The 27,217-nt window shown below is 45.3% G+C and overlaps 2 protein-coding genes across 4 annotated transcripts; both read right to left on the reverse strand.

Moving 5' to 3' along the window:
• Positions 1-13,356: 13,356 nt before the first annotated feature.
• On the reverse strand, positions 13,357-19,033 carry miip (migration and invasion inhibitory protein). 2 transcript variants are annotated; one of them, XM_056274572.1, is made up of 9 exons: positions 18,770-19,033; positions 18,153-18,349; positions 17,795-17,858; positions 16,671-16,782; positions 16,481-16,560; positions 16,244-16,370; positions 16,037-16,133; positions 15,135-15,269; positions 13,357-14,960 (listed from the first exon to the last, which is right to left on the reverse strand). In XM_056274572.1, exons 1-9 carry the CDS (start codon positions 19,005-19,007, stop codon positions 14,838-14,840), a joined length of 1,173 nt encoding a protein of 390 aa, XP_056130547.1. In that variant the 5' UTR covers positions 19,008-19,033; the 3' UTR covers positions 13,357-14,837. The 2 variants fall into 2 exon arrangements, with proteins under 2 accessions (XP_056130547.1, XP_056130546.1); XM_056274571.1 differs by having other exon boundaries at positions 17,795-17,900.
• A 5,312-nt stretch (positions 19,034-24,345) lies between these two features.
• Positions 24,346-26,358, reverse strand: LOC130108394 (uncharacterized). 2 transcript variants are annotated; one of them, XM_056275305.1, is made up of 4 exons: positions 26,226-26,358; positions 25,700-25,757; positions 25,005-25,555; positions 24,346-24,903 (listed from the first exon to the last, which is right to left on the reverse strand). In XM_056275305.1, exons 2-4 carry the CDS (start codon positions 25,736-25,738, stop codon positions 24,546-24,548), a joined length of 948 nt encoding a protein of 315 aa, XP_056131280.1. In that variant the 5' UTR covers positions 25,739-25,757; positions 26,226-26,358; the 3' UTR covers positions 24,346-24,545. The 2 variants fall into 2 exon arrangements, with proteins under 2 accessions (XP_056131280.1, XP_056131281.1); XM_056275306.1 differs by lacking the exon at positions 25,700-25,757 and having other exon boundaries at positions 26,226-26,336.
• Between the last annotated feature and the right edge of the window lie 859 nt (positions 26,359-27,217).

Here is a 27,217-nt window from a genome sequence, read left to right on the forward strand (position 1 = left end):
CTCCGGCTTGGTCGGGCGTCTCTACAGACACAATTGGCCGTGTCTGCGGGTGGGAATCTGCATCTGCATGTGGGTGTCTGTCCTCGTCGTTGCACTAGCGCCTCCTCTGGTCGGTCGGTCGGTCGGGGGAACCTATTCGGGAGGGAGGGAACTGGGGGGAATAGCGTCATTCTCCCACGCGCTACGTCCTCCTGGTGGAACTCCTCACTGTCAGGTGAAAAGAAGCGGCTGGCAACTGCACATGTATCGGAGGAGGCATGTGATATTCTGCAGCCCTCTCCGGATCGGCAGAGGGGGTGGAGCAGCGACCAGGACCGCTCAGAAGAGTAGGGTAATTGACCTTTCGCAAAGTCCCGCCCCCCTTAGTTACTGTTGCTGTGCACATCAAGCATTTCAGAACTATCCAGGAAGTAGCCGGAAAACACCAAAACATGAAGGAAGAAATCAGCGCATTGTGTGGGTAAAAGTACCAGTAATAATACATTAGCTGTATTAGCTATCAATAATAGCTAGTAGCAAGCTTAGCTCGGAGCAGACAGTATTTTTGTTGATTTTGGATGGATTAAGCTGGCCACGGGGTCTGCTATACTGCCAAATCTATTGCCGACATTGTGCTTCTTGCGTTCTGGGTTTCGGGAAGGGAAAGAAAATTACACCCCCTCCAAACTTTTCAGATATCTAGTGTCCGATTTGCATTTTGCATTTTGTTGTGTGTTTGAAAGCTTGACGGACCGTTGCTAAGGTAGGATTGGACAAGCACCGTTCTGGGGCGGTACTTTGCGAAAGGTCAATTGGCCGGATTCAATTGGGGAGAAAAAGGAAAAAACAAAACAAAACTGCATTTCGACTTCTGCGTGTCTTAAATTACAGTTTGTATGAAGATCTGAAACCATTCCGTGTGACATATGTAAAAAGAGGAAATCAGGGAGGGGCAAATACTTTTTCACAGCACTGTATATTAGATAGTACACATAACTATCTATTTTAGGTGACCTTGCCTTGTCAGCTGATTACACACCGACACACTGTCTTCATACAAGTCTACCCTGTTAGCTCTCATAATTTGACCTTCAAGACAGTGTGCACATGTGCAAAAGCAAATTACTTTCTTTTTTGGCATACCTGTATCATGGTAAGGTCTTTCTTTGAACATACTATGTATCTATGTTAACGGACGTCTTTATGCACTGTGGTGTATTGGATCGAGCACTCGGTGCTCGATTGTGGTGGACTGTCACCACTACTGAGTTCTGTAATACACTGGTCGAGCCTAGTAGTGTGTGATGTCTCCGTCAGTAAAGATCAGACTTGTGCCGCATCCTCGTCTCCGTGTACTTATATATAATAGTGATTAAGTTAGTAACCCACGAATAGTAACACTACAATAGTGTACATAAGAGAAGTCACAACATGGTGTCAGAAGACGGAGTTACGGTATAATTCGAGGGCGGTACTTCAACGAGTTCGCTGGTAGCTGAGGCAGCTAGCTAACACGTGCTAGCCTGCGCACAAATATGGAACAGTTCAAGCCGCCACCACCGCTGATACTTACCGGGAATGTCGCAGAAAACTGTAGAAGATGGGAGCAGCGTTTCCAGCTGTACATGACCGCTTCAGGTGCGTTGGATAAGGAAGAGACGGCTAAAATAGCCATTCTGCTTCACACCATCGGCGAGGAGGCGCTAGAAGTGTATAACACACTCACCATCATCCCAGAAGGAGACGACGAATCGATGGAGGACGTTCTGAAAGCCTTCAAGGACTACTGCAGCCCTCGGAAGAACGTCGTGTTCGAACGCCATCAATTCTGGCCGCACACGAAGTCAGCAGGAATATCGGTGGACAGATTCATCACAGAGCTGCGCCAGAAGAGCAAAGACTGAGTTTGGCAGACATGAAGATGACATTATTGTATTTAGAAATCACGTCAGGACACAGCGCTGTCGCTCGACACAACCTCTCCGTGGCATTCTTTATTTAGACTGACACAGCATCAAAGGCAGACCCGATCAAACAACCCAGAGCCCGCAGGCATCACCAATCGATCCCAGCACAATAGAACAGCACCAAATCAAATGCAGCACTGTCGATGTGTGCAGACATAACTCCCCCCCCCCCCCGGCAGGATTTCAAACATGAAAGGTTGACACAAAGTCCTCTAGGTGGCCAGGGCGTAAACGTGTGCGAACAGGTCGCGGGGCGGCCTAAGGCTGGGCAGGCCGAGGTGGGGAGGGAGATGGCAGGGGAAGCTGAGGCCCAGAAATGTCTGGGGCCCGTGTAGGAGCTGCATGAAGCCCCGGGGCGTCTCGCCATGCTGAGGGAATGGCTATGGTTGTGTCACCAGCTGTGTGTGGCGGAGCTGACACCTTCCGTAGACGACTGGAGTGCCACCGAGTGCCATCACTGAGGAGGTAAGTGGCTGGGCCCAGCTGACGGGTGACTTGGAGAGGAGAGGACCAGTATGAAGCCATTTTATTGTCCCTGTGGGGCCTGCGGACCCTGACCCAGTCTGACACATTGATGTCTGGCACCCTGGTTCGTTTTGACTGGTCAAACCGTTGCTTCATCCGCGTCTGCTGACGAGTGACTGAGGCTCTGACCCCAGAGGGAGGTGCCTGAGGTGTGGAGGGGCGGAGCCTGTCAAGGGGCATGCACAGTTCCCGGCCTAGCATGAGAGAGGCTGGGGAGACGCCTGTGGTCGAGTGCTGTGTGGCCCGATAGTGCAGCAGAGTGTGACGGATGGCCTGCGTGAAAGAGCACCCTTGGGCCATGTGTGCTCTGAGGCCGTTCTTCAGTGACTGGTGAAAACGTTCAACGTCGCCATTGGCCTGGGGGTGGTAGTACGCAGTGCGTATATGACGGATGCCCTTGCTTTCGAGATAAGCAGTGAACTCAGCAGAGACCAGCTGAGGGCCGTTGTCAGTGGTGATGGCCTTTGGGAGGCCCCAGCGAGAGAAAAGAGTCCAGGAAGTCGATGATGATCTGTGAGGTCACAGTGCCGGAAGTGGTGAGTTCAGGCCATTTTGAGTGTAGATCGTAGGCGACCACCATGAAGTGTTGGTGGTGGGGAACTCCATGGATCTCACCACAAATGTCCAACTGCAGGTGTTCCCAGGGCTGAGAGGGCCAGGCGAGAGGTTGCAGGGGTGGGGGAGCCTGGTGGCCAGTCTTGCCACTCACAAGGCAGGCAGAACAGTCCTTCACCAGAGCCTCAATATCTCTGTCTATCCCCGGCCACCACACCAGGTCTCGGCAGCGCTGTTTCAGTTTCACAATGCCCAGGTGGCCTTCATGCGCCGTATTCAAAACACGTGCACGGAGAGCAGCTGGGACCACTGTGCAAAACCCACGTGCCACGCAGGTGTCGTTCCAGCAGGAGAGCTCCTGTCTGACTCGGGCGAACGCAGCCAGCTCCTCTGGGACCTTGTGAGGCCAGCCGTTCTGGATGTAGGTGCGGAGCTGGGAGAGGACAGGGTCCTGTTCGGAGGCGGCCCTCAGCTCCTGCAGAGAGACAGTGGCCTGGAGGGGTGTGTGTAGCATTTGGACAATGTCCTTTTCCACACAGTCAGTGTCCGTCTGTGGAGCTGGGGTGGAGACAGAGCGAGAGAGCAGGTCGGCGACAACATTGTCTCTGCCTGGGGTGAACTGCAGGCTGAAGTTGTACTGGCGGAGGCAGTCAGACCAGCGGTGCAGCCTCAGGGGTTTGTGGCCTGTCCCAGATGTGGACAGCAGCGCTGTCAGGGCCTGGTGATCTGTCCTGAGGGTGAAGGAGCGGCCATAGAGGTAGAGGTGCCACCTTTCACAAGCCCAGATACAGGCTAACGCCTCACGCTCACCCACGGAGTACCGCTGCTCGGTCAGGTTGAGGGCACAGGAGGCGAAGGCAATGGGCTTCTCCACACCGTTCTGGGTTTGAGACAGCACAGCCCCTATCGCTGTGGCTGATGCGTCACAGGTCACAAAGGTGGAGCTGGAGATGTCGAAGTGAGCCAACACTGGTGGTGAAGTCAGTTGAGTCTTGAGATCACGCACAGCGTCACTGCATGCCTTTGACCACACCCATGGCTTGTCCTTACGCAGCAGCTGGCGCAGGGGGGCTGTGGTCGCAGAGTACTGGGGAAGAAACCTCAGGTAGTAGCTTGTCATACCCAGGAAGGAGGCGACCTGGGCGGCCGAGCTGGGCTCAGGGATGGCCTGAATGGCGTCCACGTTGGATTGTAGTGGAGTTACACCGCTCGCTGACAGCCGGAACCCCACGAAGTCGATGGCTGGCACAGAGAGGACACATTTCTCAGCATTGAGAGTTAGCTTGTGCTTGGACAGGGCTGCGAAGACCATGTTAAGGCGCTTGTCGTGGATTTCACTGGTGGGCCCGTGTACCACTATATCGTCCAGATAAATGGCCACGCCCAGTATGCCAGCCAGCACGGAGACCATGATTTTCTGGAAGCAGCTAGGGGCGGAGCTGAGACCGAAAGGCATCCTGGTGTAGCGAAACACTCCTGCATGTGTCACAAAGGCTGTGAGGTTTCGGCTGCTGGGGTGGAGGGGCACCTGTAAGTACCCCTGTCTGAGGTCGAGCTTGGAGAACACCTCAGAGCCATAGAACTGAGCAGTGAGTTCTTCTGAGGTGGGCAGTGGATACTTATCAGGGACCACTGCCTTATTTACTGCACGTAGATCGACGCAGACACGCAGGCCCCCCGACTTCTTCTTAGCCACCACAAGGTTTTGAGACCCAAGGTGACGCGTCCACCGGTTCAATGATGCCAGCTTCCAGCAGTTGTTGCAGCTCGGCGGAGACCCCATCACGGAGAGCCAACGGGATGCGGCGCAGTGGTTGGATGACAGATTTCACAGCAGGGTTGAGGAGAGGTTGATGGGTGAAGGCGGAGAGGCAGCCCAGCCCTATAAACAGCGATGGCCACTTCTGCTGCCAAGGTGTGGCGACAGTCAGGATTGCTGCCCCCTTGTGTCTAAGAGGGAGAACCCCAGAGCGGAGAACAGGTCCAGGCCCATCAGGTTGGCCCCACGGCGTGCCACATGAAAAACTGCATTGGGCACCAGCTTGGTTCCATAGCGGACAGTCACTTGGAGAGAGCCAACCAGATCGATTTTGGAGTCACCATACCCACAGAGGACAGCTGAGGGTGCGGACAGTGGCAGTGAACCGAAAAATTGACTGTAGGTATCAACATTCAGGAGAGACACTTGCACCGGTGTCCAACAGCAGGGGGATGCACACATCATTAATGTTGACTGTGCATGATTTGAATGACACTGGCCCAGAGCTCACCTTGTGAATGACGGCGGTTGAAGACTGGGGGGTGTGGCCCTCTGACCCAGCCGGGGAAGATCGACAGACGTTGGCAAAGTGATTGTGCTTACCGCAGCTACGGCATGTCTGGCCACGGGCAGGGCAGTTCTGAGCCCTTGAAACATGAGACCGAGACCCACAGTTACCACAGGACTGTTGAGGGCGGGGCCGAGAACGCCGTCAGTTGCAAGACGTCCCCAGTGGAGTCGGCGCCCGCCTCGCTCTGGTTGGGTTGCGTCCCGAGGGGCAGCCGTGAGTAGAGGGAGGAGTCGTTGGCAGCTTGACTGGAGGTGGCCACTTGCTGTGTATTTAGCATAGCAGCACACTCAGCTGCTCCCTCAACCTGTAGTGCGATGGTAATTGCTCTGGACAGCAGCAGATCGTCTTTTTCCAGCAGGAGAGTCACACGCACCTTTGCGTTGTTGGTGTGTTCGATTAGCTGGTCGCGAACCATCTCGTCCTGAAGCGCGCCAAACTTGCATGAGCTAGCTAGCCCTCGCAAATTAGCTACGTACTGCCGCACAGACTCACCAGGCAGTTGGTGTCGCTGACGGAATATAAATCGCCGAAGGAGGGCACTCTGTGGAGCAGCGAAATGGGTGCTCATAAGTCCCACAGCTTCGGCAAAGCTTGTGACGTTCCCCAGAGTCCCGAGCACACAATGACCCTCTGCTCCCAAGCAGTGTAGCAACAGAGCCGTCTTCCTAGCCTGGCTCACGTCGTCGAGCCCTGAGGCGATGATGTAATTTTCAAAACTATGTAGCCAGCGAGTCCATGGTACCGGAGGCTCGCCAGGTAATGCCAGGAAGGGGGCAGGTGGTGGGAGAGAGATATCAGCCATCCTCGTCGCCAATATTGTATTTTTAAATCACGTCAGGACACAGCGCTGTCGGTCGACACAACCTCTCCGTGGCATTCTTTATTTAGACTGACACAGCATCAAAGGCAGACCCGATCAAACAACCCAGAGCCCGCAGGCATCACCAATCGATCCCAGCACAATAGAACAGCACCAAATCAAATGCAGCACTGTCGATGTGTGCAGACATAACAGACATGATAAGGGATAAATTAGTGTTCAGCATAAATGATGCCCGTTTGAAAGAAAGACTGTTACGTGATAATGAGCTTACTTTGCGCAGGGCCGTAGAGATATGTAGATCAGCCGAGCTCGCTAAGTCACAAATACAAGCGATGCAGACGTCACATGTTGTCCAAGACGCCTCAGTTGAGGCATTGAAGAAAGCAACAGGGCAAACGCGCACGGGCAGCTGGAACAAGAACAAAACGAGCAGCAAGAGACATGTAGCAACAACTCTCTGCCACAAGTGTGGAAATAAACATGAGCCCCGTCAATGCCCAGCTTATGGTGCAGTGTGCCACAAATGTGGTAAGAACAATCATTTTTCCAAGGTGTGTAAATTAAGCACGGAAAAAAGCGGCAATTACAAGATAAAGACAGTGCATAATCTAGAAAGTGAAATTGATTCCTTATATATAGGCATGATTGGAAAATACAAAAACAAAGCAGCCCACCAAGCTAAAGGCACTGTATGGCGTGAAACAGCCACGGTCAGAGGCGTAGCAATTAACTTCAAGTTGGACACAGGCGCCGATGCAAATGTGCTTCCTATGCGCGTATTCCGGCAGCTACCAGGTCCCGTTCAGTTACGGCCCACAAAGACTGTGCTGATTGCTTTTGGTGGTGCACGACTACCCTCAGATGGTGTTGCATCTCTTGATTGCCGCACATCTAAGAATACGGCTATATTGGACTTCCATGTGTCTAGCCGAGCTGACAAGCCAATCCTGGGTGGAGATGCGTGTGAAGAGCTGCAGCTGGTGAGAAGAGTCGAGGCGCTTGCAGTGGAGTCCCCACAACCAGCAAAACCTCCGGCCACCAAAGAGGAGCTGCTGCAGAGGTATGCGGAGGTCTTCACAGGATTAGGCGAATTTCCTGGAGTTCATCACATACACATTGACCCCAGCGTCACGCCTGTGATTCACACGTGCAGGAACGTACCGCTCTCCATCATGGACTCACTAAGAGAGACACTCACAGACTTGCAGAACAGGAAAGTCATAACTCCTGTCAATGAACCTACAGAATGGGTGAACAGTCTTGTTGCCACAGAAAAAAAATGGTGCGCCAAGGGTATGTTTGGATCCTTGCAACCTGAATGAGGCAGTCAAGCGTCAACACTACTCCATTCCTACACCGGAAGACGTGCGCAGCAGGCTAACAGGAAAATCCATCTTCTCCATCCTAGATGAAAAGGATGGATACTGGCAGATCAAGCTAGATGAGCCGTCGTCTAAGCTATGCACCTTCAACACGCCGTGGGGCCGGTTCCGCTTCCTCAGACTCCCATTCGGGATCAAATCGGCCAGCGAAGTGTTTCAACAAAAGAACTGTGAGACCTTCGGCGATATCCCAGGTGTGTACATTATTAGTCTGGTCAGTTAAGGGCAAATATGGGGTCAAGGCTGCAAAAAGTCATTCACATTTGAGCCAATGTTTTTCTGTTAATTTAGGGTCCAATAAAGAAAAAAATGCAAGGAGCCCAAAATGTTAGGTGGGGGAAGTCTCTGAAATGGCCACGCCCACTTTTTAGGCCTGGAAATCAGTATCTCGGCTCCTGAATGTCGCAGAGAGCTGATCATGGGCTCAAAAGAAGCAGAAGCACCACATTTATATAAGCATTATGAACAAACATATACCCCAAAACCTTTACTTTTTCAGGTATTTACAAAAAACTAATTTTCACTGGTCACATACATGGCCACGCCCACTTTTTAGCCCTGGGACTATATCTCAGGCTCAGCTCTCGGAGGTTGCCCCGAGTTGATATTGGGCTCAAAAGATGTGGAAATAACTATTTATATTAGTGCTCTGAACAAATATACTGTATGCCCTAAAACCTTCACGTTTTGAGCTATTCATGAACATGTTCTTTTTTCCATTGAATTGATCAGCAGCATGCAATCAACTTTAGCCAAATCTGTGCAAGAAGGCTATACAGTTTGTTTGAGTAAAAGTGTTACATCTACTCATGGAGTGCTAGTATTCAAGTTGACTCTTTGTTATAAGAGGAGGAACCCAGTAACCACCAAAGAAACAAAGCAAACCATGTGAGGTCCAAAAAAATCTTTATTTTAACCTCACACATCCCATCAGACTGGATTCAAACACTTGCTGAGGCACTTGCAATAAATGAGACATTTCATCCCTCTGCCAGCACAAGAACATGAGGTACACTTATTAGATCTGCAACTACACACCCCTGTTACTTGAGACAATGTATCTCTTGTGGAAACTGTGCTCCACTTGACGAAGAGTTCCTCTCCTTCGGTAGTCCAACCCCATTCAATGACAGGGGGACAAGGGAGTTGTAGCAGGCTGTTTTACATTGTCCAAACTACCCTTCTTAATAACCCTGTAATGTGCCCCTGTCTCTTTCTGCACTACATTTATGTCCAGACAGCTGTTCGAGAGTTTCTCAGCAAATCGTGTAGAGTGAGATTTGGGCCGGTCGAAGCCCAAATCTTCAACTTTCTGCAGATAAATATTCTCGAGTTTGTGAAGATCAAAAACATTTTCTGAGCTGTCATCAATGAAGTTCCCTACTTCCTCCATGGCGATATATTCAGCATACTGGATCATGTCTGGGGAGTTCTGTGATGAAGTTCTTTCTTGCTTTATCCTGCAGCTCGCTGAACTGTATCTAGTAAGAAGAAATAATCAAATTATTAAAATATATATATATGGCCCGACTATAGCTCAACTTAAGAATTGAACTTAAAAGGGTATGTTGTGCTGGCTCACCTGTTACGGTATCTTGAGTGGCACTTCCTGTGATAGAATAACTCCCGTGATCTAACATCAGTTTCAAGTAATCTGAGTATTTTGCCATCATTCAGGACTTTGGCCATCATCTCTAGATTGTCTGTGAAATCCTTCACATGTTTTGCTGACTTTTCTTTTCCCGCAGCAGCTAACAATGGTTCTGATTTGTCCTTCTTCCGAGGGTTCTCAATGGCTGGCTCTTCACAATAGAAGCAAAGTTCGGCTCCAAACGCAAGACTAGGCCCAGCCTTTGCTCGTGTGTTTGCCCCAATAGTCTGGTGATCTGCAAGGTCCAGTTCTCTTTTCCGTTTACGATCCTTCGCACAATTGAAATGGCTGTTATTATAGCGATCATAGCAACTCTTGTGGATTTTATATCCATCCTGTAAAGTTTCTGCATTGACAGCTGACAGTCTCTGTGAAAGATTGATATCCGCATCATTGGTGATCAGTCCGGATTCCTCAAACAGTTTTACTTGGTGAAGCAGCTTAGGAGCTGTGACAGCAGTTATGTCCCTTCCACCAGATTCCTGTCATGAATTTAGAAATGAAATGTTGGACTCATTGCTGTCATAAACATTACATTACTGAAGGAATACGCATGAAAACTAACACTGTTGGACTCATTGATGTCATAAACATTATACTACTGAAGCACACACGTGAAAACTAACCTTGCAGACAATGCACAGGGTCTTGTTCCCTAGTTCCATAGTTAGGATGGGGGATCATCTGATCATGGAAAATCAGAACTAATTTAAACTTGATTTTTCTGTACACAAGTTTGTAACAGAGTGATGTTTCACTGGTATGGCACAATACATCCACCCTCCCACAAAAATAGCATGCAATAAACAATGTTATTTATTCTTCTGCATAGATACAAAATATAGTCCAATAAAAGTGTGTCCAAATATAGCATAATGAAAGTGTTGTTACTACAAATACTTTCACCCTTTCATACCAGCCAACTAAAAATGCCCAAAATTAACCAACATGTGTAGAGCAAGCAGACACACAAACACCAACTGTCCAAAAGTAGGTAATGCCTTAGCCAAATACTACAACTGTGCAACTGTGCTGTCGAGTGTATCGAGCAAGTCATGCTTGCAAGGCTAGTTAGGCCTACACATATGAGCTAAGGTGAAAATAATGTTTTACAAGGTAAACATACAAAAATAAAACAACACTGTTCCTTACCATCTATCCACGAGGTCAGGAACAAATTAACTCACTGATATGAAGGCCAGATGAGGCATGCATGTCATATTTTGGCAAATGTTTACAGTAAACTAGCTTTACTGAAACATGTGCACTTCTGCTTCCTTTCCTGTAGAATCAACCACTTGATAAACAAACAGCGCCAATTTGTAATTGTGGTCAGAGGCGGCATTACATCCCAAGTGATAAGAAGAACCACAGACAACTAAGATATTTTCTAAACTCATGATTCGTGTGTGTATTGTGCTTCATGCTTTATAACATAGGCAGCGAATGAGATTCATGTCAAATATAGCTTTTTACAACCTTCAGGAGCTGATACGTGAAACGTGACCAGTAAAAATTAGTTTTCTTAAAATATCTGAAAAAGTAAAGGTTTTGGGGTATATGTTTGTTCATAATGCTTATATAAATGTGGTGCTTCTGCTTCTTTTGAGCCCATGATCAGCTCTCTGCGACATTCAGGAGCCGAGATACTGATTTCCAGGCCTAAAAAGTGGGCGTGGCCATTTCAGAGACTTCCCCCACCTAAAATTTTGGGCTCCTTGCATTTTTTTCTTTATTGGACTCTAAATTAACAGAAAAACATAGGCTCAAATGTGAATGACTTTTTGCAGCCATTTTGCCTTAACTGACTAGACTATATAGCAGACGACATGATCATCGCAGCGTCATCAGAGCGGGAACACGATGAAATCCTGCAGAAAGTAATGGAGAGAGCCAAGACCGCACATGTGAAATTTAACAGGGACAAGATCCAGTTTAAAGTTGATACTGTAAAGTACATGGGACACGTCATCACGGCAGCAGGACAGAGAGCTGACGACACAAAGATCATGGCGATTGTCGACATGCCAACCCCGGAAGACAAACAAAGTCTCCAACGTCTGCTGGGAATGACAAAATTCCTAGCGCAATACATACCAAACGAAGCCTCACTCACGGCACCCCTCAGACAGCTGCTCAAGAAGGATGTAGCGTGGCAGTGGTGCCCGCACCACAGCTCAGCGCTAAAGGCACTAAAGACCATCCTCACACAAGCCCCTGTGCTGAGATACTACGATCACAAGCAGCCTCTCACTCTACAAGCAGACTCCTCAAAGGATGGACTGGGAGCCTGTCTGATGCAGGACGACCGCCCAGTGTGCTATGCCTCACGAGCGCTCACCGACACAGAAAAGAGGTACGCACAGATAGAGAAAGAGTTGCTCGCTATAGTGTTTGCTGCTAAGAGATTCCACCAGTATGTCTACGGCAGACCAGTAACTGTCCAGTCCGATCATAAGCCTCTGGAGGTCATCATGCGCAAGCCGCTGAGCAAAGCACCTGCGCGGCTGCAAGGTATGCTTTTACAACTGCAGAGGTATGATCTGAGTGTAACATACACACCAGGCAAGCACATGTACATTGCCAACACACTCTCACGCGCTACAGCTAGCAGAGAAGGTGACCATATTGATGAAAACCCTTGTGATGAGAGAGTTGTGTATGCCTTGGATGCCACAGATGCCTTGAGCGAGGAAACATTCAGCCAATTAAAGAAAGCAACGGCAGCAGATAGCGTGCTGCAAGCTGTGTGTGAGAAACACAAGAAAGGCTGGCCCGTGAAAAAGAAAAGTTTGGACAGAAAACTACACGCCTACTGGGCAGTAAAGGACATTATAAGCATGGAAGATGACATTGTCTTGGTCGGAGACAAAATCATCATACCCCAGAGCTTCAGGAGCACGATTTTGGAGAAGCTGCATCTTGCACACCAAGGAGTGCAGCACACAAAAGCCAGAGCAAGAAAGTCTCTCTACTGGCCTGGCATGGCACGAGATATAGAGGCAATGGTGGAAAAGTGCGTGCAATGCCAGCAGCTACAGCCCAAACAGCAGGCTGAGCCACTTATGCCGCATCAGGTCCCAGAACTGCCATGGATGAAAGTCGGAGCTGACATCTTCGAGCTACACGGTCAGTCATACCTGTTGTTAGTTGATTACCTAACCAAATATCCTGAAGTGCTCAACATATCTGACAAAACAGCATACACAGTAATCCAGAAGATGAAGTCTGTGTTTGCCAGACACGGGATTCCTAGGGAGATAGTGAGTGACCATGTCCCATTTGCCAGCTATGAGATGAAGTCATTTGCAGCTTCATGGGAGTTCAAGCTCACACACTCCAGCCCAGGTTTTCCCTCTTCAAATGGCATGGCTGAGAGAGCCATAAAGACAGTGAAACATGCGCTGAAGAAGGCAATGCAGACCGGCACTGACCCACATCTGGTGCTGCTGTCACTGAGGAACACACCGGTGACAGGACTGGACGTATCACCTGCACAAATGTTGATGGGGAGAGTTCTACGAAGCACACTTCCGTGCTCCAGTGCTGTGCTGACACAATCAGTCCCACAGCACATTCACAGCAAGATCCGGAACCTGTAGTTCCGCCAAAAACAACGTTACGACCAGTGTGCAAAGCCCCTGCCAGTGTTGACCCCAGGAGACACCGTACACATGCAAACACGGCGCGGCTGGGAGCCTGCCGTTGTCATCCGACAGCGAGATGAACCACGGTCCTACACTGTGCAGACACCGGCTGGGAGGATGCAAAGAAGGAACAGGCGACATCTGAGGAAGATACATCCGAGCCTATTCAGAGACACGGACAGTGAGGAACATTTTGACCCAGAGGTACAACCCTCACCCTCGCAAGCGCCTGTGCCAGTCGACTCACCACCACATGACCTGCCACCACACGACCCTCCTCCGGTGACTACAGGCAGTACACCCACATGCTACACAAAGTGCGGCAGAGCAGTTAGGCGCCCTGCCAGATACAATGACTAACCTCAGGGTTCTTTTGTGTGATCATTCCAGTGTTTATTAAGAAAAAAGAAAAAAAGAAGGTGAAACAAAGAGTACAAGGTGTGTTTAACCTGAAATGTTGCAAGATTGCTGAATGTTCAAAATGTTTACATGCTAACCACCAGAATGTGAAAAGGAAATGGTTTATGTTGTTTAATGAGAGTCATCTGTCATTTAAAAAACATGCTTTATTAATCATTGAAGTATGCAAGTAGAAAACACTTGTTCAGTGTTGATGCCATAGTGTTAATGGTTCGGTAAAGGGTCTACTGTTGAAGCAACTGATGAGTAGGCCACATCTCAGCTGGAAAAGAGGGATGTGGTGTATTGGATCGAGCACTCGGTGCTCGATTATGTTGGACTGTCACCGCTACTGAGTTTTGTAATACACTGGTCGAGCCTAGTAGTGTGTGATGTCTCCGTCAGTAAAGATCAGACTTGTGCCGCATCCTCGTCTCCGTGTACTTATATATAATAGTGATTAAGTTAGTAACCCACGAATAGTAACACTATAATAGTGTACATAAGAGAAGTCACAACATGCACGCTCAGTAATCCAGGGAAGACAATCCAAGAAAGTTGAATAATTAACCGACCCTACTCTGGAGCGCTGACTCTCAGTTAGCATAAAGGGAAGTCGAATACAGAAGTATGTGTCCACCTCGGCTGAAACAAAACCTGGAAAGGGAAACGGGAACTAGGTTGAGAGAAAAAAAAAGTTTTTAACTCTTTGCAAAATCTAGGTTTTACTTAAAACCACAAGTTGAGACAGATATAAAATAAACAGATATGCAAGCATATCCACAAATGAGAATCCATTATAATTTCATGTCAGTGCATCCCACTCATGCCAACTCATATTTTAATTCTGACTTGGGCCTTTCCCTATGTCATAACATTAGGATCTCCATCTTTACATCCCACATAATGCTGACACAGCCAATTTAGGTTTATAAAGCTAAGAACCACTTACACAATGCTGAGGGGGAATATCCTGCTCAACATGTTTACTACTCCCATTATCCCAAAGAAGTTCGTCACCTTCACAATTTGCGAAAAATCATGAAAATCAAAACATTTTTATAAGACTGCATTTAAAAGATGCTATACTTTCTAGGTCTTGTGTCCAGTACACTCATATATTGTAGGTTACAAATGCCATGCAGTATACTGTATCCCCAGCATGTACCGGACAAGTAACCAGTCCATCGCAGGGCCCATACACAGTCATTCACACACCATTCACAGCTATCGGCGACATCTGTTCCACTTACATGCATGCTTTTGGACTGTGGGAGGGAACCAACACAACACAAGAAGAACATGCAAACTCCACACAGGTGGGCTGAAATCAAACTAAGGCCATGTTGCTGTGAGGCAATAGTGTTGTCCGCTAAGCCGCTGTTTGCTAATCGGGTCCAAAAAAACAAAACAAAAAAACAAACACTAGTTTCAAATTTATTGAAATAAATCATTTGTAGAAACAATAAATGATACTTTACACATGAAAATAAAACAAGGAGGACTTTTTGGTGGTCTGTTTCTCTTAGAAAGTAAAAGGATGGGGTAACAATTGAGCAGTGGCTTGTCAGAACGCAGGCTAGGCCGTGTTATACGGTTTGCTTTTGGGGGAAAGGTGCTGGAAGCGGTAGCGAGGCAAGCGTGACACATCAAGGTTCTGGTCAGAAGGCTGGCCGCCTGATACTCTGGGCACAGAAAGATCCTGAAAAAAGATAAATGACATTATTAACATCTAGAACTGTGCCAATTTTTACAAAATGGCTTTGCATTGATTTTATTTCTCATAACCTTTTACATTTATATTCCATGATAACCTGAACTTTTCCCAATTTCGAGACCAGTGTAATGTTAAGACACAAAGCATGGGCTGTCTTACCAGCTGTTCCTTGTGCTGAGGTTCTGGCGAGGGGAGCTCAGTACTGGTCTTAACATGTAAATTGCTCCTTAGATCCAGGTTGCTTTTCTGTGAAACGGTGGTCTGTCCTGTATTCAGCCAGCCAGCTAGACAGTGCTGGAGAGCATCAAACATAACATGTCAAGAGATTCACGAAGAAGGGGCAATTATTGGGTCAGTAAAACGTACAATGGACTCTGTCTTTGGAAGGTGTCGCTAGCCCTCCAGGGAAAGAGTGCACAGGACCATACACACAGCCCTGGAGAAATATTTCCTTTCACAGTAAGTAAGTAAAGCTTTATTTATATAGCATTTTTCAAAAAACACAGCTACAAAAGTGCTTCACAAACACACGAAAAATATAAATAAACCAATAAAATAAATTCTGGCGGCCTGTCCAGAGTGTCTCCCTGCCTGCCGCCCAATGACTGCTGGGATAGGCTCCAGAATCCCAGTGACCCTGAGAGCAGGATAAGTGGTTTGGATAATGGATGGATGGTTGGAAATTCCAATATAAAACATGCCACAATGAGAAACATACCAAACTAAAAATGAACCAAAACAAAAGACAGAGATGGGGATCTATAAAAAGGCTTGCCTATACAGATGGGTTTTTCGAAGCCACTTAAAACAGCTCGAAGATTCAGCAACTCTAATAGATCAGAGAAGATTATTCCAGAGGTTGGGGCTAAAACTGCAAAGGCATGGTCACCTTTTGTTTTGCAGTTGGAGCAGGAGATGGATAAAAGACCAAGACCGCGTATGAATACAAAGTGAATGCAGTAAGCAAAACTCAGAAATTGATAATGGTACATATAATTAAGGGATGAAAATCTAAACCATTTCGGCAATGGCTATCCTCATCACCAACAGGTCACACTCACCGATGGTAATCCCAAACTATCAGAGGGGTCAAAGCTGCATCGGCGATGGGCTTTGTACTTGTATGCTGGCAAGAGAGTGGAACGTGGAATGCTGACCCTGATATACAAAACAAACAAGGAACTTAAGCATATCTAAAAGAGAACATGTTTAACAACTGATTTAATTGTAGGGAGAGTAGTGAGCACATGTTATAATGTCATCATCACCTTATCAAAGCTGGTTCTGTAGTAGTGTGGGGGTGAATGGATTTGGGCTTTTTGCACACAGCACAACACTCCTGAGAATCCAGCGGGACCGGGAACAATCTGCTATTGATCCTATAACAGAACGTGCCTTAACAAAAGGAGAAGATAGAGACAGGAGAATTACTCAAGCTCTTGAACAAAAACAAAAAAAACAAAAAAAAGAGGGACTAAGCTAGTTAGTGAGAGTACTCCTTTTACACTGGTGAGTGTCGACGTTGGTCTCTAGGCAATCCTTGTCCATCAACAGTGGTGGGATTGAATAGGACTCCTCTGAAATTCTAATGGGAAGACCATTTATTAGTCAATTAAGGACATATTCATCAGTCAGAAGGGAAATAATCTTGACAGACATAATTAACCACAACTCAATCAAGTGAGAAGCACTCACCTTTCCTGTTGGCTGTGGACACACTCATCTTTATTGAGTGATCGAAAAACCTGTAGTTCATTGTAAAACTCTTCAGAGTGTTCAATCAATGAGCTCTCTGTGTCCAGGATTCCTTGGAGACAAAACATAGACATTTCAAATTATGTGTCGGTATACACACACACACACACACACACACACATATATATATATATATATATATACATACATACATACATACATACATACATATCTCTTCTTTGGAGGAACTTCCCTCCTGCTGCACCATCTTGCGCTCTCACATCTCACAGGGAGTGAAGTATATGGAAAACCAGCACACACAACACCGTGTAGCAAAGCGTGTGAAGAGGCACGTCTGTAAAGCTACCCCTGCCCCCAGCACTACTTTTACATGCCCGGTCTGCAACTGCAACTGTGCATCAAGGATTGGATTATTCAGCCACCAAAGGACTCACAAATAGGAGAAGATGGTCATCATCGGATACGATGGACAACCAGCAACGTATGTATGTATGTATGTATGTATGTATGTATGTACGCACGCACGCACACACACACACACACACACACACACACACACACACAAGAAAAGTTTCTTGTGCTGCAAATGTGTTTCTATTAGTATTTTGTCTGTTTGTATATATATTTGATTTTAGGTTTGTGTTTTTTTTATATCTTGTTTTTACCACTCGGGAGTTGCATTTAATTTCATTGGACAGCTGTGCCATGACAAATAAAGGCATTCATTCATTCATTTCTGCAGGCAGTCACTCTGATGAATTAATATTGCCATAATAAATCTAAGCACATTGTATATACTGTAAATTGTATGTTTACATGCATATTCTGTCATGTCCACCTACCTCATGTATATATAAAGTAACCTGCTAACATATTTATTCCAGTATTTTTGCACTCTGCACCATAGTACTATTGCCTGCCTGTTTCACCTGTATAGTCATTCCTTGTATATACTCCTGAAGATTGCTGTATTGTTATCTTATGTAGGTACATGCAGAGCCACTAAACTATAGACAAATTCCATGTACATGTTAACATATACATGGCCAAATAAAGATGACTGATTCTGATGTGTGTAAAAGACGGAGCCAAAAAATAAGTACCTGCTATCCAGTCATATCCAAGTAAGGGCTGCAAACGATGCCTGTCCGAGAACAACTCGTCTTCCTGTTCAGGATGTTGGAATTTGACTTTACTTTCAATCTTCTTCTACAAAGGAGACCGCAGAATAATCCAGTCTCAGAACAGTCTATTGCGACAGCCGTGTCCATTTTTCGTGTTTGTGAGTTTAAAGCACCATCTAGCGGTGAAATGAAAAACACACAGCCATTTCCGGAGGGGGTTTTCCCCAGGAAAAATCTAGATCGGTGAATCTCGGGTACCGTGCCATTTATAAACGCACACAACAAACCTTTCCAAGATAATAAATTGAACAGGTCGTCTTATGGTACTCTTACCCACCTGTTTCCGGTCACGATTCAGAAGAATTGACTTGGGGTCGGCTCTTGTGTCCCGTGGTCTGATATGAGCTGCAGGACGTCCATTACCGTCTTCTACAAGTTGCGAAGAGACTGCCTGATTATTAGAAGCTCTTTCTTTTTGGATCCCGGACGGCGTGGGAATGGCACACCGGGTGTCTTCCCGCCCTGTATATGTATCTGGCGGAAAAAAGAGGAATAATTTGTTTTGTTTTTTTCCATTTACAGGCGGTTTTGATGTAATGACGTTAACGTCATTACATCATGCCAACGTCCTACCCATTGACTTGTCCCGCCAAGCGTTATTACACATACGCGGTGCGATAAATTAGTAAATTAGTACATTATAAACAATTAGTCACAACACCTTCATTAGAAATGGCATGTGTCTTTTTTGTCATGTGTAGCCCTGTGTTCATGTTTAGGTACCGCCATGTTTTTATTTCTTAATCGTCCCCCCCCCCCCCACTGACTCCTTAGTGATGCTGTGAATACGTGAACACGATTGTAATATGTGTTGAGTTGTGACGATGTTTTTTTTTTTTACTGTAAATGCTGATTTAAATGAAGCTGGGGGAAAAAATGCACATCTTGTCTCACTTTCAGCTTCTGACGACAGGGTGGCTCTGGTGAGGGCCGCCCTTGCGGTGCCACGATCGCCGTCCGTCAGTGTTAGCGTCTCTGGAGGTGCGCGGTCCTCCTCCGGGAACTTCTCGTCGCTGAACGTAGCGTTTCGGGAGCGGCTCAGATTTCGTAATCTCTCTGTTAGTTGCTCCAGCTGCATCAACAAGTCTCTGTTACGCGCTCGCAAAACACTCAGTGGGTCGGTTGAGGACATCTTAAGTTGATCAATAAACCTACAACTTCAAGTAATTCAGGTTCTCTGCAAATCCAAACACTACAGACGTGTTGACAACGTGAAGCCGATTGGCTAGAGACAAATTACCCACAATTCCCTGGGCCGGAATTTAAAGGGCCAGCGGCCTCCTCAGCTTGCAGAATGTCACGTTGAACAACAGAGATTGGCCTGGGCCTTTGCACATGCTCCCATGTCATTGTAATAGTCTCTCACATGTTAAGGGTTAATTTACTGAAGAAAGGCAATTGTTGACCGACTGATCTCTAAACGGAGGGGCATCAGGGGAGTTAAATGCTCTGGCGATTTCAAAAAAATGCGACGTGCCAATCAAACATGGTGACCCCGCAACCCTCACTTCCCCAAAAAGAGATGGTGTCATTGCCGCTCAGGGTTAAAGTTAATGGATTGCTCTCTTGTGGTATCAATGCACAACTCTCAAAAGTGGAAATGGTTCTCACAGTCTAATTCATATGACACACCAGTGAAGGAAAAATAATTTATTACACTGAATAATGAGCTCAAAGCCAGCTCTCAAATGAATCCTACCGTCCATAATGTATTGTAACGTGCATGGATAAGCAGACACTTTGGTCCTTGACTAACGGGTCAGACCCATTTAGTCGATTGGTTAACGTTGTCGCTTGCGGTGCAGGAGATACGGGTTCGCGTCCCGGCTGTGGCGACGGTATCTCGGACTGTCCCCCGAATTCGCTAAATTGGTGTCAGAATTGGGATGGAGCGACCGTAAGGCCATCGGAAGCGTAGGCGCCCTGAGGCGTGAAGGAGCTGATGAGGGGAGGGGGGGGGTAGTGAAATGTGCACGGATTAGTAGGCTCGCGGGTCTGACCTTTTAGTCTAGCGGTTAGCGATGCGTCCTGCGGTGCGGGCAATACGGGTTCGCGTCCCGGCCGCGGCAGTTCCTGTGGTTGCGTTGTCCCCCGAATTCGCTACAGTATGCTGAGGCGCTTCATATAAGGAGGTGGAATGATCTTATTTAGAAAAATCCCAAATTCATGGTTGTATTATATGTAAACTGTGACACATTTAATGAGCTTGGATAAAGATATCAAGTCTTTCAAGGTATTTGCTGGGAATGGGATTATATAAGGCCTAAAATGTAATGTTCTTATAAATTGGGAAAACATATTTGTATTCCCATTGTACTTTTTCAAGTCCTCTTTGGATGGATTTATAAAGCATTTTGGTGATACAGGGTGACACTCGAGTGATTGGATATCATACTAGGCAACATGGCATGAAAAATACAAAGCTGTAGCACTCTACTTTCTAATAGCCTTTGTCATGAATAATTGCAGGCCCCTATGCACTATCAGACAAATAAGGGTAATAGAGGAAGTGCTTTTATTGAATGCCAATATGAATATTTATTGAATGATGATTTGATGAGGATGGTTTTGAGTGAGGTGTACATTTTGTTATTTTGTGTCATCACGATGAAACAACATATAATAAAATAGATATTTAGATGTATCTATGGTGCGTTGTGTGGTTGGATAAGATTAGTTTATTCATAGCTGAACCTGCCCATCCATAGTGGCACTAATTATAGCCCTGCAGGTGGCAGAGGGTTGCAGTCATAATGAATATCCACAGTACCCTGTGGAGCGAATGGTGCAGAACTGGGGGCGAGCTGGTGTTCTGTATTCCAGTCACGGTCCATTTGCATTGAGAGGTGTCAAAGCCAGTCCAGTGTGATTAGCTGACCACAGTAGTGTGAAGTTGCAGCCTATTACCATTTAACGGTGCCAGTCAAGAAGTCATATACTCCTCCTTGTCCCTGTAATTACTCCCCCGCTGTTGGGCTCCAAGCAATTACTGCCTGTTGCCGGAATGCTTCATCATTCATTAGGGACAGATAGCAGACACTGCAACAACAAAAACAAAACAAAAAAGAAGAAAAAAAAAGAAAGAGAGAAGAATTACTCTTAAAAAAAGAAGAGAATCACTCCAAACATGTCATTATTAGCTATTTAGCAGATTATTAACATTGCATTGAAGCGCAAAGGCTATTTTTTTCATAATCATAGGGACACAACATTTTCATTTAATGGATAGGGGTAATCTCACTAGAGCATGGGACCCTCAGCAAGTACAGCTGTGGTTGTATTCTGGCACAGCTTCACCCGCAAGTAAAGTTCATGGAATAAGAGATTCCAGCAACATTTACAGTACAGGGAATTAGCAACATGCTTTTAAACCTTTCATCATGAAAGTACATACAAAAGTTTGTTTGAGTACAATTAACATTATAAAATCCATCAACGAAATAAAAGATAATGGAACGAGCAGCCAATAGATTGTCTGCACATGAAATGTCAATACATATCAGTGTGCTTTATAGCTAACAGGACAATTAAGTTGTTTTCAGCGTGTAATTTGTATCCGCGGTCCAAGCTGAATGAAAAGATTCAGACAAATCACACACACACACACACACACACACACACACACACACACACACACACACACACACACACACACACACACACACACACACACACACACACACACACACACACACACAACACCATGAAATTTGCTAAAAGAATGAAAGGCGATGAGGTCAACAGCTAACAAGAGGGCATGACTGTGATATGCAGCCGAAAACGCTACTCAGTCCTTGACAGTATGTGATTGCTATCATGTACCCTTGCTGGTTGAATGCAAGCCAAACAGACAGGAAACGCTACAGTAACTTTTTGATTATTAAATCCTCATTCGGATATCCTGGAGTCAGACATTATTATCACCTCTTTGATTGGGTTCAAATTGTTCATTGCCAATAAGGAAGGAGGGGGAAGTTGGGTTAATTTTAAAGTGTCTGGGGATGGGATTGGTCATATTGTGTCTTCTGAAGGAGCTTCAGTGTTCTGTGATATACTCTTTGAGGGAATAGGATGTTTCACTTTATCTATCTATCTATCTATCTATCTATCTATCTATCTATCTATCTATCTATCTATCTATCTATCTATCTATCTATCTATAAAACACAGATGTCTGGATTTCACATTCTTCTTCGTTTTAGGTTGGCAAATTTACCACTCTGTCCTTATGATTTCTATTCTATTCGATTCTTCTTAAAGGTGACCAGTAGTGGGTCTTTGAATGTGTACTTTAAAGGGGATGGCTCTGAAGCACTACTACATGCTTGATATTACTAGTTTTGGGAGTATAAATAATATGACTATTAAAGCCTGGATTAGATCTGGCTTTTTGGTTGGGGTACAGGAACCCCTCACAACTTTGATTCTGCTTCATTTCCTGCTGAGAGCAGCCAGTCTTCCTTATGACATCTCTCTGAATTTCAATATACTATATCAAGTTTGTTCATATCTTTATTACCCTTAGATTCATGTTAACCCAGTGATTTCACTTCTGGCCAGGAACTTTGGACATGTAAAAGAGTATTTCTGTGTGTGGGTGTGGTGTACAGCGAGGAAGAAAGGATTGTCCTTTTTTTTAGTAACATGTCAAGAAAACAGATTTAATCAGAGCTGTTAGCTGAGTAGATCACAACACACTGAAATTAGCATTTGAAATTTTAACATATCAAAAAGGATGGTGACTTGACTTTTCCAAGGTTAGAAGATACCGGTGACATATAATTTCCATGATATTATGGAAGTCAGTGTAACCCTTCTTTAATAAGGACAGAATTTTACCTCAAGGTCAGGTATAGTATGAGTTGACTGTGTGTGAATAATCTGGACGAGGCACAAGGTAAGTAGAGTTGCATGGAATTATACTTTAGATAGATGTAGATAGGGAATAACAGTACCAATATTCATATGATGGTTCGCAAATACAATATATATATATATATGCAAAATACAAGTATGAATTATACACTGATAATTTGCAGCACTGCAATACACCTGTTGTGCACAACACCCAAATAAACAAAATAATAAACAAAAGGAGATATCTCGTTGGGGCCCTTAACTGGAAGTTTTACTTGAATAAATCCAGGAAGTGAATGGCTACTGGAACAGTCTTACTTGAATAAATCCGTGGTGTTTCCTGGCTCACAGTTCATCGAGTTCGCCAACAGGAGGCGCTACGCAGTCAATGATGGACGATTTAGGACGGATGAATCCGCTGACCACATCCGGTCCCAAAGTAGAATGGTGGGAAGACGCAACGTTAATGGCTAGGTTGTGGGCCGTGTCCAAACACCAGTTCGCTAATATAAGAAATAAAAATGTTCAGGCTTGCAATCACGGTAACGACTGGTGACCTGCCAGCTCGCATAGAAAGTAATGCACAAGAGTACCGCCCAGCAAGCCTGACGTAGGGTCACGGTCTCTTAAAATGACAGTACCGAATTAGGCACAAGTACCCATAAATGTAAATGAACTATTGTAATATGATAGGGGGTTACATAAGAAAATGATTTTTTTATAATTTTATTTCTAGTTTTCCCCCTTATCCCACCCAATTAACTCAATGGCAGTGGCCGGAAATCTTGTTGAATAACTCCCCTGGCTCACGTTTCCACAGGAAGGAGATGGTCGTAACACCAGCTTCCTTCAAACTCGTGTCGCTGCTCTCGCTATTCTACACGCTGAAGCCCCGCGTAGTCTGGTCAGTTAAGGGCAAACATGGGGTCAAGGCTGCAAAAAGTCATTCACATTTGAGCCAATGTTTTTCTGTTAATTTAGGGTCCAATAAAGAAAAAAATGCAAGGAGCCCAAAATTTTAGGTGGGGGAAGTCTCTGAAATGGCCACGCCCACTTTTTAGGCCTGGAAATCAGTATCTCGGCTCCTGAATGTCGCAGAGAGCTGATCATGGGCTCAAAAGAAGCAGAAGCACCACATTTATATAAGCATTATGAACAAACATATACCCCAAAACCTTTACTTTTTCAGGTATTTACAAAAAACTAATTTTCACTGGTCACATACATGGCCACGCCCACTTTTTAGCCCTGGGACTATATCTCAGGCTCAGCTCTCGGAGGTTGCCCCGAGTTGATATTGGGCTCAAAAGATGTGGAAATAACTATTTATATTAGTGCTCTGAACAAATATACTGTATGCCCTAAAACCTTCACGTTTTGAGCTATTCATGAACATGTTCTTTTTTCCATTGAATTGATCAGCAGCATGCAATCAACTTTAGCCAAATCTGTGCAAGAAGGCTATACAGTTTGTTTGAGTAAAAGTGTTACATCTACTCATGGAGTGCTAGTATTCAAGTTGACTCTTTGTTATAAGAGGAGGAACCCAGTAACCACCAAAGAAACAAAGCAAACCATGTGAGGTCCAAAAAAATCTTTACTTTAACCTCACACATCCCATCAGACTGGATTCAAACACTTGCTGAGGCACTTGCAATAAATGAGACATTTCATCCCTCTGCCAGCACAAGAACATGAGGTACACTTATTAGATCTGCAACTACACACCCCTGTTACTTGAGACAATGTATCTCTTGTGGAAACTGTGCTCCACTTGACGAAGAGTTCCTCTCCTTCGGTAGTCCAACCCCATTCAATGACAGGGGGACAAGGGAGTTGTAGCAGGCTGTTTTACATTGTCCAAACTACCCTTCTTAATAACCCTGTGATGTGCCCCTGTCTCTTTCTGCACTACATTTATGTCCAGACAGCTGTTCGAGAGTTTCTCAGCAAATCGTGTAGAGTGAGATTTGGGCCGGTCGAAGCCCAAATCTTCAACTTTCTGCAGATAAATATTCTCGAGTTTGTGAAGATCAAAAACATTTTCTGAGCTGTCATCAATGAAGTTCCCTACTTCCTCCATGGCGATATATTCAGCATACTGGATCATGTCTGGGGAGTTCTGTGATGAAGTTCTTTCTTGCTTTATCCTGCAGCTCGCTGAACTGTATCTAGTAAGAAGAAATAATCAAATTATTAAAATATATATATATGGCCCGACTATAGCTCAACTTAAGAATTGAACTTAAAAGGGTATGTTGTGCTGGCTCACCTGTTACGGTATCTTGAGTGGCACTTCCTGTGATAGAATAACTCCCGTGATCTAACATCAGTTTCAAGTAATCTGAGTATTTTGCCATCATTCAGGACTTTGGCCATCATCTCTAGATTGTCTGTGAAATCCTTCACATGTTTTGCTGACTTTTCTTTTCCCGCAGCAGCTAACAATGGTTCTGATTTGTCCTTCTTCCGAGGGTTCTCAATGGCTGGCTCTTCACAATAGAAGCAAAGTTCGGCTCCAAACGCAAGACTAGGCCCAGCCTTTGCTCGTGTGTTTGCCCCAATAGTCTGGTGATCTGCAAGGTCCAGTTCTCTTTTCCGTTTACGATCCTTCGCACAATTGAAATGGCTGTTATTATAGCGATCATAGCAACTCTTGTGGATTTTATATCCATCCTGTAAAGTTTCTGCATTGACAGCTGACAGTCTCTGTGAAAGATTGATATCCGCATCATTGGTGATCAGTCCGGATTCCTCAAACAGTTTTACTTGGTGAAGCAGCTTAGGAGCTGTGACAGCAGTTATGTCCCTTCCACCAGATTCCTGTCATGAATTTAGAAATGAAATGTTGGACTCATTGCTGTCATAAACATTACATTACTGAAGGAATACGCATGAAAACTAACACTGTTGGACTCATTGATGTCATAAACATTATACTACTGAAGCACACACGTGAAAACTAACCTTGCAGACAATGCACAGGGTCTTGTTCCCTAGTTCCATAGTTAGGATGGGGGATCATCTGATCATGGAAAATCAGAACTAATTTAAACTTGATTTTTCTGTACACAAGTTTGTAACAGAGTGATGTTTCACTGGTATGGCACAATACATCCACCCTCCCACAAAAATAGCATGCAATAAACAATGTTATTTATTCTTCTGCATAGATACAAAATATAGTCCAATAAAAGTGTGTCCAAATATAGCATAATAAAAGTGTTGTTACTACAAATACTTTCACCCTTTCATACCAGCCAACTAAAAATGCCCAAAATTAACCAACATGTGTAGAGCAAGCAGACACACAAACACCAACTGTCCAAAAGTAGGTAATGCCTTAGCCAAATACTACAACTGTGCAACTGTGCTGTCGAGTGTATCGAGCAAGTCATGCTTGCAAGGCTAGTTAGGCCTACACATATGAGCTAAGGTGAAAATAATGTTTTACAAGGTAAACATACAAAAATAAAACAACACTGTTCCTTACCATCCATCCACGAGGTCAGGAACAAATTAACTCACTGATATGAAGGCCAGATGAGGCATGCATGTCATATTTTGGCAAATGTTTACAGTAAACTAGCTTTACTGAAACATGTGCACTTCTGCTTCCTTTCCTGTAGAATCAACCACTTGATAAACAAACAGCGCCAATTTGTAATTGTGGTCAGAGGCGGCATTACATCCCAAGTGATAAGAAGAACCACAGACAACTAAGATATTTTCTAAACTCATGATTCGTGTGTGTATTGTGCTTCATGCTTTATAACATAGGCAGCGAATGAGATTCATGTCAAATATAGCTTTTTACAACCTTCAGGAGCTGATACGTGAAACGTGACCAGTAAAAATTAGTTTTCTTAAAATATCTGAAAAAGTAAAGGTTTTGGGGTATATGTTTGTTCATAATGCTTATATAAATGTGGTGCTTCTGCTTCTTTTGAGCCCATGATCAGCTCTCTGCGACATTCAGGAGCCGAGATACTGATTTCCAGGCCTAAAAAGTGGGCGTGGCCATTTCAGAGACTTCCCCCACCTAAAATTTTGGGCTCCTTGCATTTTTTTCTTTATTGGACTCTAAATTAACAGAAAAACATAGGCTCAAATGTGAATGACTTTTTGCAGCCATTTTGCCTTAACTGACTAGACTAGCGTGGATTGCGTTACCCTCAGGCCGCGAAGGAGATGTAGGGAGAATGCTTTCGGTTGCTTGGCTGCAGGCGACCGGATGAGCTAGAGGGGTCGCTGGAGAGCGACGAATACCCGAACACTACACCGATCCACACCCACTATCCCTCGGGTAAGGGTGGCCTAATGAACGCCTTACCCCGTGGACGCTCTGGCCGTGACCGGTTACGGCGAGTCTGGGTTACGAACCTCCCAGCCACATGACGAACGGACTGCAAGAACGGCGGTTCATTCCGCTCGGCCATCAGAGCGGCAGAAAATGACTTTTTTTGTGGCTTGTATAAAACATGA

This window comes from Lampris incognitus, chromosome 2 (genome assembly GCF_029633865.1).
Source record: "Lampris incognitus isolate fLamInc1 chromosome 2, fLamInc1.hap2, whole genome shotgun sequence".
NCBI classification, from domain to species: domain Eukaryota; kingdom Metazoa; phylum Chordata; class Actinopteri; order Lampriformes; family Lampridae; genus Lampris; species Lampris incognitus.